General features: G+C 38.6%; 1 protein-coding gene across 1 annotated transcript in view; it reads left to right on the top strand.

Moving 5' to 3' along the window:
* The first annotated feature begins 261 nt into the window (after positions 1 to 261).
* alka (glycine receptor subunit alpha alkaliphile) overlaps positions 262 to 14,871 on the top strand; it is a 44,423-nt gene continuing 29,813 nt past the window's right edge. The window contains exon 1 of the mRNA XM_083126456.1: positions 262 to 344. Coding sequence (XP_082982582.1) covers positions 298 to 344 — 47 coding nt within the window. The 5' untranslated portion in view covers positions 262 to 297. The remainder of the gene's footprint in view (positions 345 to 14,871) is intronic.

The raw sequence follows: 14,871 nt of genomic DNA, 5'->3' as shown, positions 1-14,871 counted from the left end.
TCTACAACGAGATATTTCATTATCTTAAACCTCCGAACACACGGGGTTGTGCTCCGACGTGGCAACACCGCGAACTTCTGCGAACCACCTAATTCCATGGCCGTGCCTTTAAATATATATATTATCCAGCTGTAAAATGAAGTTACACCTTTCTTTTAGCAATTTCCCGAAAAATTATTTCCGTTCTTATGTCTTGTGCATTTTTTAAAAAAAACTTCTTAATGTTTTCTTTATTCCGTTCACAGCCCATAAGTTGTCGAACATCCATGTGACGCAGGATGTGGAGAGCCTCGCGGAATGAAAAGTCAAACCTGGCTTTCGCTTACTCTCGTCATATTTACACGGTAAGTACTAAATAAATAAATAAATAGATAAAAAAACTCACGAAACCGTTGTCAAATGCCTATTTCAATAGAGCATGCGCATGGCTCTCAGTAACCACGAATAGACCAACAGCATACTTTCATTGTTATTCAAGTTGATTGGTGGGTAATCGCCTGTAGCCTAACGATTAACGCTCACGCCTTTGGTGCCAGCGGTCCCGGATCGATCTAATAATTCCAGTGTGGCCCAATAACAAGCCTTCTCTGTCCCGCCTGCTGTCATAAGCATCGGAACATTGAAGACGATGTCAAACATAAGAAGTGCCTATTTTCCTTGTATTAACAATGTCCACTCTGTCGGACCTTGTTACCATTTACCTTTAATCTCTTTCTCTCTTAACTTTTATAAAGGGGTTATACACACGACACCCCCCCCCCCAACCCCCGCGCCTAAGTTCATACTAAAATTATAATACAGAAATACAAAATATGAATGAATAACTCGAATGGGCAAGTACTTTGATTAGGAAGTATATTGTTAATTCAAATTATGTCTGGAGGTGATTAATATGTGGTTTATTATAAGCTGCTTCTATTTACATATGTATAATTATTACAAATATGCATTTTTCAAATCAACTGATCTCTAATCTATCGATTTCGCACCTATGGCTTCCATCATTGGTACTTCCATTAACGAAGAATTAGCGTAACAATCTCTGCGGGCCTATCCTGAATTTAATTATATTCCAGAGTCAACCTCCTAGCAGAAGTAGGGGAGGCGTTCTAGCGCGTCACCTTACTCTGCACTCATTCTCTAGAGGCAATACGATTCGTTCTCAGAATATTTCATATGTGCAATACTTTTCAAATTGGAAAATTGGAAATTTCAAATAGGGGTTGGCTTACACCAAATGCTACTTTTTATTTTCCATATGAATCAGTTCAGTTCGATTGACCTCCCAGATGGCGTAGTGGCAACGTCTTCGCCTTGTAATCAAGGGGTATCGGGTTCGATATCGGGCCCAGGCATTATAGTTGCTCAGATCCCACGTTAAACTGGGCCCGTTCCGAAAGTCGCACGAGTTTAACGCGTTAAACGAGTTATGGTAACTGGCTGTCCCATAAGTGCTTCCGTGCGTTTCATTATGCTGTCCCAAAAGTCGCATTCCGTGCGTTTCGTGCAAGAACGAGATTCACCAAACGCAAGGGCTAGGAGGCTGGTTTGTTCGGTGAGAATCGTCTGCTCCTTGCAGACAAAGCGCGTGCTGAAGGATTCAAACTGCACTAGCTCAGAAAATGTATTATAATTTTAACAGAGACCGATATGAAGCAACATGCACAAGATGAATATGCCTTGACCGTTCTTAGAATGTGATTAAATGAGTAATAATGTCCACAGTACAGTTTATTTTTGCCATAAGGACAGTCCTTCCGCTGACGCCATGCGGAAACTTTCTCTAAACAAAACGCTGCGCCTGCGCTTTCGCCTAGAGTGTCCCATAAGTATGCAAAATAACTGCGTTCACCAGATTCACAAGCCCAGTTATTTTCGTTGAATGCGTTCGTTTCGTTAAGACTTTCGGAACGCACCCATTGTAGTCTCTGCAGCGATTGCCCTCTTACACGAAGATTCTCCTTGTCCTCGTAAACAACAGATCTGTTCTGGTCGCCCAGTTACCCAAAACCGATGCTTTTATAGGAGCCCGGTTGGCTACGGAAATTTACACCTCGCAGATCTGCAATTTTCCAATGCAACGGCTCACTTTTCCCAAAAAACGAGAGCTCCCCCAACTGGGCAGCTTATGCCCCTATCACACGAAACTGGATGTCTAGTAGGAATGCCCGAGTTGGCGCTGTACTGACTTTCTAGGTAGAAATCATGGCCGCCTGGCTGACTGCTTGACTGGTTTTCAGGAATAGGACATGTTCTAATTGCTACTATCTTTCCTCGACTGGATTCTGTGGAACGGCCAATCAGAGCAAAGTTTGGCCATGTGAAGATAATCTGTGAGTTTGCAAAGGAGCGTTTTTTGTCTGTGGTTTCCGAGTGCTGGCTGTTTATAGTTTATCCGTTTCTTGATAAAAAAAATAAAAATTAAAGAGATGATGTGCAGTGCATTCGTGTTCAGTTCATTAACATTTAAGTATTTATACAAAGCGATGAGATATGTACGTGACAAATATGATTAGCTGAAAATGACAATCCTTATTATTACAAGTGTATTAATAAATGTTTGACTTTTTTTAATGAATCCTGCGAATCTCATGTATAAATAATGCAAACCCGAGATAAAAAGCTTGATCGGTACGCATTGATTACCATATTTTTTTTCGAGCCAATCAGTAGTTGAGGACTAAAAGTGGTAAACGTTGTAAGTGCCAAAAGCGAAAGTGTTGGGAAATCGCATCGTTCCGCACATCAGTCCGTAAGAACGTGCACACTAGTGACCTATTTACACGCCCTTTGAACTAATTAGAGGGCTACCAGCCACATTTCACGTTTACCACATTATAAAGCATGGCACATTTCAGTTTAACGTGGAAAACGGTGTTTAAATTATTGTGGCACTTACAGCGTTTACCAATTTTAGTCTTCAGTTCATACTTTTCATTTTTTTAATAAAAGCACAAAGCAGTAATTCTCCTACAACATTCTTCAAATTGCTCGACCACCTCCACCTTTAAGCCGGCTTTAGACGAAAGCATAAATGCTACGTATATCTTCCAAAAAATCTTATAACAGATCGTACTTTACAGTTTTACACCAAAGCATTTCATGGATCATTTCGGTTAGCTGTTCCAATTACAATGTATAATACATACAGCACGGAAGGCACGTCGAGTTACACTGTCTATGGTGAGTGCACGGTGCTTACAATTGAAAAAGCTAAAATATTTTTCCATACGTATACAGTAAACGTTGTAAAGTATGTATTTTATCAGCGCCATTCTTCTCTACCTAAAACCATTTAATTCGAAGCAATATTCCTCTCGGTTGAATAGTTATCGTATTTTAAAAGTGTGAAGTGATACGTTGTTTACATCTCACGCGGCCGCCATTATGGGAACAAAAGAATATCGACAAGTACGGTAACAAGTGAAACTTGTGAGGCGAAAACTAGCAAATGGGTAGCCAGTCCAGCGCCAACTAGGGCATTGCTACTGGAAATACAGTTCCGTGTGATTCAGGATTTAGCACAGGGAAATTTTAATACACCAAAGCAAAATCAAATAACAAATGTACACATATAGCTAACCGTTATTTCTAATTGCTGTCCGGCTGTTACATAAAATACAATAAAGATCAACTCCGATCTTTACACTCTTTAGTTATAACCAAATAATGTTTTTATTTCAGTGGCGTATTCTCCCAACTTTAGCATAATATAGAAATTGCAGGAACGTCGGACTCCTGTTTTCTTATTGCCTTGCATGTTCGCATTGAAGTTTTATTTCTATTATATATAATTAATACATAATAAATATATACAATAAATGAGAATACGCTACTACTGCTGTATTTTTAAACTTTTTAGTCATTTTGGGCTTGTTGGGCATTTTCAGTGTTCTTTAATTAAAGTATATTTTTTATTATATATTTTTTAATCCCAATAGGATTTAGAAGTTCTTTATGATTGATGGTTCAAGTTTGGATGTTTATGATGTCTTGAGGTTTTGTAAATACATTTTGCTCCTTCACGGTCACCCATCTCTTGAATTTCAGTAATATTTCCTTCTCTGAAAATTACACAATGGAAAATTCATCTAATTTTGGCTCACATGCAGAGATAGGCGCCTATCGCAAGTAAGGACAGAGATAGGAAAGAATTGAAGGTTCAGATGCAAACTAAAAGCTCATTGGTACTTAATTGTCTTTGCCACTTAGTGTTGTCAATAGTGGTAAACACCTTCTAGTTGTGCCAAGTTACAAATTACCTTCCACATACAAGGTTCCGCAATAGTCATCACCTGATTTTCTTAGCCTATAGCTTGGGTTTTAAATAAACAAAGTAGGTTCTTTTGTGTTAAACTTTTATTGATACTTCTAAGTTTTATGTCCTCAATAAATGACCACCATTCGAATTGATATAAATTTGGGCTCTTTTCATTGCGTTTACATGGTTTTGGAAATCTGCGGGGAAATGTTTTCAATTTCATGCTGAATATTGTCCTTTAGTTGCTGTAACGTCTCTGGCTTATTCACATAAACCGATACTTCAAATATCCCCAAAGGAAAAAATCTGGAGCGGTCGAATCGGGGGACCTGGCCGGCCATGGCAAATCACCAAAACGGGATATTACTTTGCCCGGAAAAGTGTCACGCAAAATTGTCACAATTTTTCCACGTTCTTGTGGGGTATACTTATTCATTTTCGCACACAATAAATTTCGTGAGTATCTTCTATTTAACTGACAAAACACTACTGATATAAACAACAAGATGTCAAAATAAAGGTCAGTTCAAATAGGATGATGACTTTTGCGCCACCCTTTATAATTGATTCTTTTGTAACAAAAATGACAGTTTACTATCTAACCTCTAAAGTATGTTTATAGGTCACTTTCTTATAACTTAAAGGTAATTTTTATAGGTTATTGGGGGGGGGGGATTTTAGGTCAAACTTTCTGGCCGTAATCATTAAGTAGGGAAGGTGCCACATTCCATTCGCTTCAACCTCTCAAGACTTCCTGTCGTATTGCTGCCTGTACACCATCTCACGCGCGTTTCTGTCTCATGTTCACAGAAGGGTGCTCCTTGTTTATGGCACCATTTACGTGGACATTCCTCTGATAACATCGTGTGTTTGTCCAAGGTGCAAATTGCAACCTGAATCATTTACGGTTCGTTCCAGGAAAGGAAAGCTGGCGAACTTTCACAGCGTGTGGAGAGGACTTGGGCGTCGACTTTCTCCTCCCGCCCCCCGCATAATTCTTCAAGGGGCCTATACAACAACATAACATCGTTTACATAAATATTACCCCACCCCAACCTCCAAGATTTCAATTCATTTGAAGTAATTTTATCTGCACTAAATATATTCTCTCACAAGGAATGAGATTAAACACAAAATTCTCAATAAAGTCCACATCAAACTGTGTAAAATGACATGGATAGAGGCTCGTAGCCAGGCAGGGGCCGCGAGGGGGGGGGGGGACTGCCGTCAACCCCTTTGACATTAGGTAAAACTATTTTGTGTCATTTGTTTACAGTGAAGATTGAAAATGAAAACAGCAGATATTATTTTGCTCACAACTTGGTGAAGGATAAATAAATACATTCGTTCATCTTGTTTATGAGCTGAAGGCTAAGTAGCGGCAAGTATTTAGAAGATTTTCTAGACTTTAGAAAGTTCTTTCACAGGGGAGCTTCTTTATCTGTATCTTAATGACTTTGATGCCATATCCACGTTCCTTCCACATGTGCGTCAAGGGACAACAGCTTCCAATTTTTGGAAACGAAGGGAAGTTTTATTGCTTCGGACGGGAGTGGAATGTATTAATACGTTAGGCACTATGATTGAATATACACTTCAAGAGATGTTTTAGAAAATATAGAAAAATATTGTAGTATTTGTGTGATATTTCTAAATTTTATATTAACTTAATGCCCCCCCCCCTTTCAACACACACACACACACACACACGCGCACACACACACATACCTCTATTTAATACAGTTAATCTTTTGGAAAATGAACTTGGTTTACAATCCCTCCCCTGATAACCCACGAGCTCCCCCTGGATAGGGTTACCAGACGTCCGGTTTTTCCCGGACATGTCCTACATTTTAGTCTTATGTCCGGCGTCCGGAAGGAATTTGAAAAATATCATAAATGTCCTACATTTTGAACGTCACATAATATTAGGAAAATACGTGTTTTAGTTAAACAAAGAGAAATCATACAAGTTACAAGTCTATGGACTGCACTCTCAAACTCATTGGTGAAATTTGTTTTGATTCAGTCATTGCCCAAAACGAAAATAAAGGTTTCTGTTAGAACATTGTCACATCTGATGATGTCATTGTTCACTGCCCGAGTCTAATTTCTTGACTTAGGGTTTTATACTGATGGAATAAGGCGTTTCCATTCTTATTCAATATTTTGAGTGTAAAGCAGGGGGTATAGAGATCAAAGTTATTGAACTAGAAACTACCCTGGATGAAACTTCTGGGACTATTTCAAGTAACGGTAATTGCTGAATATTTGTTTGCAATTCCAGGTCATAATGAGAGAGTATTTTTATTACCATCAGCATAACGGAGCCATGGGAGAATTTTTTTTATCAAAAATCTGTAAAAAGTTTGATACTGGGGTTCAGTATAATTTCAAAGAGTTTGACTATTCAGTCTCACATAAATATATTTTGACTAAACGTAAAATTTTGATTAAAATTGACTCTCTGAGAAGTTAAAACATGTAGTATGAAATTCATTGTTTACTATTGATTAAAAGTTTGAAAATTTTTCATTTAAGAAATCATATTTTTTAAAAAAGCTGAAAATTTTAAATTTCTTTATAACATGTTCTGGAAATGTGTATTATTTATTGTGAATGTTTTGTGTCCTACATTTTGCGACATTATGTCCTACATTTCCTTACAGCGTTCTGGTAACCCTACCCCTGGAGATCAATTCTAGCCTGCATAGATATTTCGAATCTTCTTAGAATATAACAGAAATTATAAGCGAAATAAATATTATAATTCGGCTATGTACGTACATACGAGGGTCACTATTTATATTTTGAGCCTTGGCAACACTGATTGAAGTTAGGCGCGATTTAACGTTTGCACGGAATCGTCTGGCATTATTGACCATAACGTACTTCAAATGTTTTGTCAATAGCTTGATTTGTGTTGTTTATGTTGCCTTGGAGATTGCGCGACAACAATAAAATGGAATTAACTCGTGAACATTTTCGTGCGATGATTCTTTACGATTTTCGACGTGGATTATCAAGACAAGAGTGCATCGATCAACTTACTTCCACATTTGGCGATGAAGCCCCATCCTTTGTCACTGTGAAACGCTGGTATAACGAATTTAATCGTGGCCGCCATTCGCTCACCGACGAGATTCGCGAAGGTCGTCCAAAATCAGTTGTTGTTCAAGAAAACATTGATGCTGTGCAAAACCTAATATTGCAAGATCGTCATGTGACATACTGTGAGATTGAGGCAACCATAGGCATTAGTTCCACCAGCATATATAAAATATTACATGATCATTTAGCTGTGAGAAAGGTATGTTCTCGTTGGATCCCACACAATTTGACAAAAACTCAAAACGACGCTTGCGTCAATTGGTGCAAACAAATGCTCAATAAATACAATCGTGGTGCTTCAAAAGACGTATATAAGATTGAAACAGGTGACGAATCATGGATATATGCATATGAGCCGGAACGTAAACAGCAGTCGACTGTATGGGTGTTTCAAGATGAATCCAATCCAACAAAAGTTGTTCGCGCTCGAAGCACATCCAAACAAATGGTCGCCTGTTTTTTCTGGAAAACTGGTCATGTGGCAACTGTGCCTTTAGAGGAACGTAGAACGGTCAACTCTGAATGGTACACAACAATTTGTTTGCCAGAGGTCTTCGGTCAAATACGGAAAACAAACAAATGCCGTCGGATCATTCTTCATCAAGTCAATGCCAGCTGTCACACATCTCGTCTAACAACCGACTTTATGAACAGTCAAAAAATCGAATTGATGGGTCATCCGCCGTACAGTCCTGATTTGGCACCCAATGACTTCTTCTTGTTCCCGAATGTCAAGAATAAATTGCGTGGACAACGATTTTCGTCGGCGGAAGACGCCGTTGATGCGTTCAAAAACCATATTATGGAGGTGTCTCAAGAAGATTGGAAAAACTGCTTTGACAAATGGTTCGAACGAATGCAAAAGTGTATTGACCATAAAGGAGAATACTTCGAAAAACAATAAAGCAGTTTTCAATCCCAAATTCCTGTTTTTTTTTCATTGTTAGGCTCAAAATATAAATAGTGACCATCGTACACAACATTAAAACAGTTGCTCGCGGTAGCGGCGGTCGCATGTTCGGTTCTGGGCAGGTGAACTTACTTCCTCAGTTCTCTCGTCTCATTACAATTTAACCTTATTGGTAAACTACTTGAAGAAGGATGCTCTCTCGCTGTGTGCCTTGCATTGAAAGCACTGTTCAGGCCAAGTGCAACAAGTGCAGATGTTTTCACCTAATTTTCAAATTAATATTGACATTTTTCATTTGCTTGTTAAATTAAACTATTTCCCAGCAGAACCCACACGATAATACTCAAATAATACGCCGCTCGGCGCTACGCACGTGAAGAGTTCGTCGTAGCATAAACAAACCAAGAGCAGACGCCGCCAGGTTGCGGAAGACTTTAGCCGGTTGTTATGGCAACGGTGACGTCACCTAGCGTTGGAATTGAACGGGTGTCGCCATCTAGGTGCAGCAGTTCTCTCGTCGACAGAAAACATTGCATCCAGTGGTTGTGGCAAAATCGTTGCGTTCTCGCGAGATCTTGTTCCGCGTGTGTGTCTCGCGTTTCCTATCATGTGTTGAGCTGTGGTTTGTACAATGAACTCAGTAAATGACTTAGTGTGTAATTTGTTGCAGACACCATTTTCCAGATGGACGGATGAAGACAAAAAAGACGTTTTAAATTGTGGGGGTCCCACTGACACTTACTATTTGTTTTTCATTGCCTATAAATGTACTTCTTCACCTGTTATTTTAGGCACGAGCCGCTACTGCAGTGTTCCCCACGAACCGCGAGATTTTGACACGGCAGGGAAGATGTGCCTCCAAATTATAGCCAACCAGAATCGAGGTTGAAATAAATTCAGCCACGAGAACAGCGCTGCGAAGGCATTGAATTACTTTTAGATAAGGCTTCTATGTGTATCATTGTCCTCTTGAACAGCAAACCTAGCCGTCACCAGTCGGTGATACCAACCCATTGTGGATGGAAACAAAGCCAAAGATTTGACAAATAAAAACCACGTGAAGAATACGCTCTGAATTCATATCGTGTACAAATGAAGGGCGTAAGGACAGAACAAGGTGACATATCTAGATTGTACACGTGCCCTCTCTACCCCCAATAAATAGGATTGCCAACTTTAAAGAATAAAATTCCGGGAGATTTCACACAGAATTGAAATCCTTTAGATTAAAATGTCCTAGAAGACTAATATCATGTTATCTGACTGCGAATACAAAATTGAATGAACTAGACCAACAAAACCTAGCAATCACAATTTGTAAGTGAATAAAACAAAATCAAAATACAGATACACAGACTCTCCTACAGCTGTAATACTATAACACAATTCTTGAGAATTAAATACCATAAAAAGAAAATAAAATAAAATAAAATTTGTCCGTGAGACCAGGAGAGTGAGTTTTATTCCAGGAGGGTTGGCAAGCCTACCTATAAGTGTAAAATACGCAAATGTATCTTTGTCGATACTTGCGCTGTTCTCATATTGAACAACGAATCTACCACGTGGTTTTGTTTGTTTGTCAAAGTTAGTTTTAAGTACACTTTATGCTGGGGGTTAATAGGGACTGGGCCTACAGTTTGAAGTGAGACGAATGCAATGTGCCTCCACCGGGAATCGAACGTGGGATACTTTTGTTACGCGGCAACTGGAAGCGTTACTATCACGCCATAGGGGAGTCTTCCACAAGCTTTCTGAAATTTATCCCGCTTTAATTACCTGAATAAAATTTCGCCACTTTTGCCCCCGCACTATGCTAAACCTTATCGACAAACAACACTTGTGCACCCAACTGCAAAAGATTTGAAACTCGTATTCGCTTTAAGCAGGCTCTATTTTATAGTTTCCACAGCGACGTGGGTGATCACACGAAATTCCATGGAAATTGGATTCGCAAACAGAAAAAGGAGCACAAAGCAAAGGAGTTAGGTTACATAAACAACCCGAAAACTAACTTCACTAATTCATTCTACATATAATTTCTGGTCATTGTTAGGGTATAAGTAGTAAAAAAAAACGGTAAAGAACTTCTACAATCAGCTCATTTCCTTCTGCTACAAGACCTTAGTTTTGCCCAGCCAGAGTCTCATTTAAAACGTTCTCGCTCCTAACAGGCCAATATGAAAAATGCCGCCTTCTCAGACCGTCTTCTGAAAATGTTATGTGCATTACAAAAAAAAAAAAAAAAAACAGTTCAGTGTTTGATTTAATAATTAACGGAGCTAATTTGTACCTTTTGGTTCACCGCGACCGGAAGATGGAACTACGATTTTCATGGAAGAAGAGGGACAAAGAAGTCTAGATAAACGTTCCTAAGCAATTACCTGGAGAGTCTGAAGAGAGCTACGCTAAAACTTTGGATTGATAGATTAGCATCTTTGGACATAAGTTTCTATGATGTGACCAAGATTTTCTTCATATGATTCGAAACGAGTTTCAGCATTTTTGCTGTCTGTGATCATCATCTATTAAAACGCATTTTTACTAATACAAAATGTAAAGAAAACGCACGGTTGTGATTCTAATTCTAATTGGTTCTAGCATGATATCTAGATCAAACTGTTAACGGAAGACCGAAACTGAAAAAGGGTTCTGGAAACAGGAACCTAAAAACTTGGTGTATGAAATGTCAGTCTTTCTCAAAAACCTATTTTCGGAACACGTTTTTTTATTTTTCGAAGAGTACGGTCAAAGCTGATCATCGATATTTTTGCCCTTAACCATATCCTTTCCATACGAAATAAAACACAACTCATTTCTGGTTTCAAGCGACAAAAGAATAAGCGAAATGAAACGTCCAGAACATATGAAGATAGAACAGTTTTTCCGCCCCAAATTCCTGCTCCCCTATGGCCGGGCCTATGTCTAAATCTGGCCCTGGTTATGTCAAGAACATATGAGAGCATGTCTTATCTAGAGTAATGAACAGTCCAGCATTGGTACTACTTTACTATATCGGAGACACTTATCAATGATTTATTTCACAATTTTTTACATTGCTAACGTACTCTTCTGCATTGCGGAACATTTCTTTAGGTGAAATAATGAATTTATAACGAAAATAATGTATATTTTTTACATTAACGAGTACTTACTGTTGTTCCTTATTTCCCACAAACCATCCACGGGTAGCCCCAAAAACCATTGACGTTAGCCCAAAAATTCACGATAGCCCCACGAACCATTACGGGGACGAGGTATGCCTACTAGGTTAGGTGAGGTTCCTTTCGTTCAATTTAGCATATATGGACAACATCGTGGCGGCAGCAGCAATAGCGCATCAGAAATAGATTTTCGTAGAAAACCACATGCATTCGCATTAAAATGGATCAAAACTACATTCTCGAACATCAACAACGCTACAGAAAATGATTTGCGTAAGTACTTTCTCAGGTAAATTTGAAGAAATCCGTCTCCGGTATAGTAAAGTGTTACCGAAAATTCACATTATTTGAAGAAAAAAGAACAAGGGTTACTATGCGATACAGAAGACGTACAAATGTCACATATTCATTATCAATTACATTGAACAGTGTCGTGACCAGGATTTTCGAGAGGGAGGGATTATGTATACTTTTACTTGGTAGTCAGCCCTCATTTTGTCACATTTTCCTACTTTTGATGTTCTTATTTTTATGAATATTGGGCCAAGGGGGAGGGGGTTATAAGCCCCACCAACACCCCATTAGGCACGCCACTGACACTGAACTGTTTACCCAATTGTAAATGTCATTCCTCTCCGTACCTGAACACCATTATCTGCTTAGGAAAGACAATTATCTGTGGAGTATACATTCATTATTTTCAGAATCTGGGTTCAAAGAGGAAATAATTGACATGTGAGAAATGTCCGATGGGGCTATGTTTGCACTTCCTCCAGAAGATAATCTTTGTCTCATATGAACCATGAGCATAATTAAATTCTGCTCTTGAAAGCCTGAGCATATAAGATTACTAATGTCTGTGATAATGAGTGACAATATCAATGTGCTTTGTTTTAAAGGTATGACTTTGTTCAGATCAACCTTGTTGCTTAGCTTTCGACTGATAATTACGTTGTCCAATCCTTTTTATGAAATGCAACTTAAAGTTGTTTTGGTAAATAGCTGATTCAGTTGCTTAGACCAGATGAAGCCAGTCACCGCCTCATACTCACAACTAGCCTTACACTCTCAGATCAGACCCTCACACTCATCCTCATGACCTGCCTTCACCCTCACACACTCTCACCCTCACAAATCTTTGGAGGGCAAAGACGAAGTCTCCTCAGACGCGGATCCACAGGGAGGGCGATAGGGGCGATCGCCCCTCCCAACTGCCAAGGTTTTGAATATTATTGTGCCTAATATTTTTGAAGACTGAAATGTTCTGTCTTATATCAACAAGTTCAACTAGCTTGATGCTATTGTTTTTTTTAAAAAAATAGTAATGACCACTTTACAGGGTACAGTTTAAATTTGGATCCAAACCATTGTATAATATGCCTCAAAAGGGGATCGAATCCAATATTTTTTTTTTTCTTTGTTCATTCACTTTACTCCTCATACCTGATCGTTCAGTGTGTAGTGGGAATGGAGTGAATTATGATAAAGACATACAATAATAAGGTTAACCATCTATTCCAACTCTAGATCCAATTTATGGACCTCCAATCTTTAAAATATGGAAGTCAGCTTGGTTCGTGTTTACAGTATATTGGTTATATAAAACAGTGCAAATGCAGGTAATTTATTCTCGGCGAGGTCAGACACGACTATTATTCGCCCCTCCCAACTGGAACTTCTGGATCCGCCACTAGGTCTCCTTCATGAGAGTCGCCTTCTGGAGGGTGACCACCTTGGGCCATAGCTCTCAAAGAACTGTTACAACATTTAGTTTTGGTAAGGTGTAGCTCATGAATTGTTTTCCTCCGGGTTCACCAAAGTCTTTATGACATATATTAATTTTTTGCACTTTCTCCACCAAACAAGGTAAAGAGGAGGAGGGAGGCGAAAAGGTTTATTCAGATTTTTTCATTTAGGAGTATAAAGTTTTGCAGTAGGGGTGGGGTGAGGTGTATGAGCAAATATAGCAGCGTTCCTAATCATATTGATTCAGTTGATGTTTTAAGTCCGCTTTATGCACAGTACGGCTAATCGGGACTGGACCTACAGTTTAAAGTGGGATCCGAACCAGTAGCGTACGCAGGATTTCATCAAGGGGGGTGTTATTTCTAAAACTTTTTCCAAATTCACATACCATTGTTTTATTATACTTTAATTAAATAATAATAATCACAATTAATTAATAATACTTATAATTAATTAATTAGCTGAATTAATACTAATAATACTACTAATACCACTACTACTACTATTAAGTAGTAGAGATCTACATAAATATAGTATTTATGAAAACAATAGAACAAAATTACTTTCTAGTCATTCGATTTTTATCAAATTCTGGGAGCACTTTTTTGTTTCTTTGTTACGAAATAATTGTCTGGTCAACGAGGTGAGACATTTCAAGGGTGAAGAAGATCCATAAATACGAGAAAATATATTAAAATAAATTGAAATAATCAAAGTATGGAACTCATCCAAGGAGCTGCGGTGATCTGGTCGGTAGAGCGTCTGACAAGTGACAATCACGCGGGAGATGCAGATTCGATTCCCGAAATTGGTGGAATTTTCCCGGCTTTTTCCCCGCATAAATGTCCCCGATAATTCACATCCTGCGTACGCCAGTGTGTTGAACATTGTTGCAACTGAGATACAAAACAACTTTTTTCTCTTTTAAATCATAGTTACCCTAACCTAACCTCATAAACTCGTGTTTATTTTCAAGGCATCACTCTGAAAGACGCGTGTGTTTGGAATGCTGTGCTTTTCTCCATGCTGCATGGAAATAATAATTCAAATTATTATTGTTATTATTATTAGTAGTAGAAGTAGTAATAGTAATATTATTGTCCCAGATGTTTGACTGAAAAATTGGCCATTTAATTTTTTTCCACAAGCTCAAGGGGGGGGGGTTAAACCCCGTAACACCCCCCTTGCGTACGCCACTGATAAGAACAACTATGTGCCTCCACCAAGTATCGAACCTGGGACCCCTTGATTACAAAGCAACAATGTCACTACTGCACCATCAAGGAGCCCTACATCCATATCCATATCCTAATTATAATTAATCTGTCAGTTCACTGAACACATCATCTAATACTTTCTACCAACTATCCAAGCACTTCAAAAACTAACACACTAGACACAATGACAGGATTATTTGGATGTTCGTTTCTTGTCAAAGATTCTACATTTTACTTTTGTTTGCCTGAAGTGTTTCCATCTTCAGGGATAAACGTCTGAATGCCTTCAAGAGATATTTTGCGTATCTCTTTTAATTCATCATCTCTAATTCAAGCTTTCATTCACTGCTACCCACACATTTCTGTTACAATCTACAAAAATAAGATTGGATATGTAATATTTCAGCCTCAAATCTGAAGCCCACAGGGCAACACTAGAGAGAATGGTGTGTTCAGCTGCAGCTT

This window comes from Lepisma saccharinum, chromosome 1 (assembly GCF_977018435.1).
Source record: "Lepisma saccharinum chromosome 1, izLepSacc3.1, whole genome shotgun sequence".
Classification (NCBI taxonomy): domain Eukaryota; kingdom Metazoa; phylum Arthropoda; class Insecta; order Zygentoma; family Lepismatidae; genus Lepisma; species Lepisma saccharinum.
Note: the sequence above shows the minus strand (reverse complement) of the source record. Positions and strands in the feature narration are given on the sequence as shown.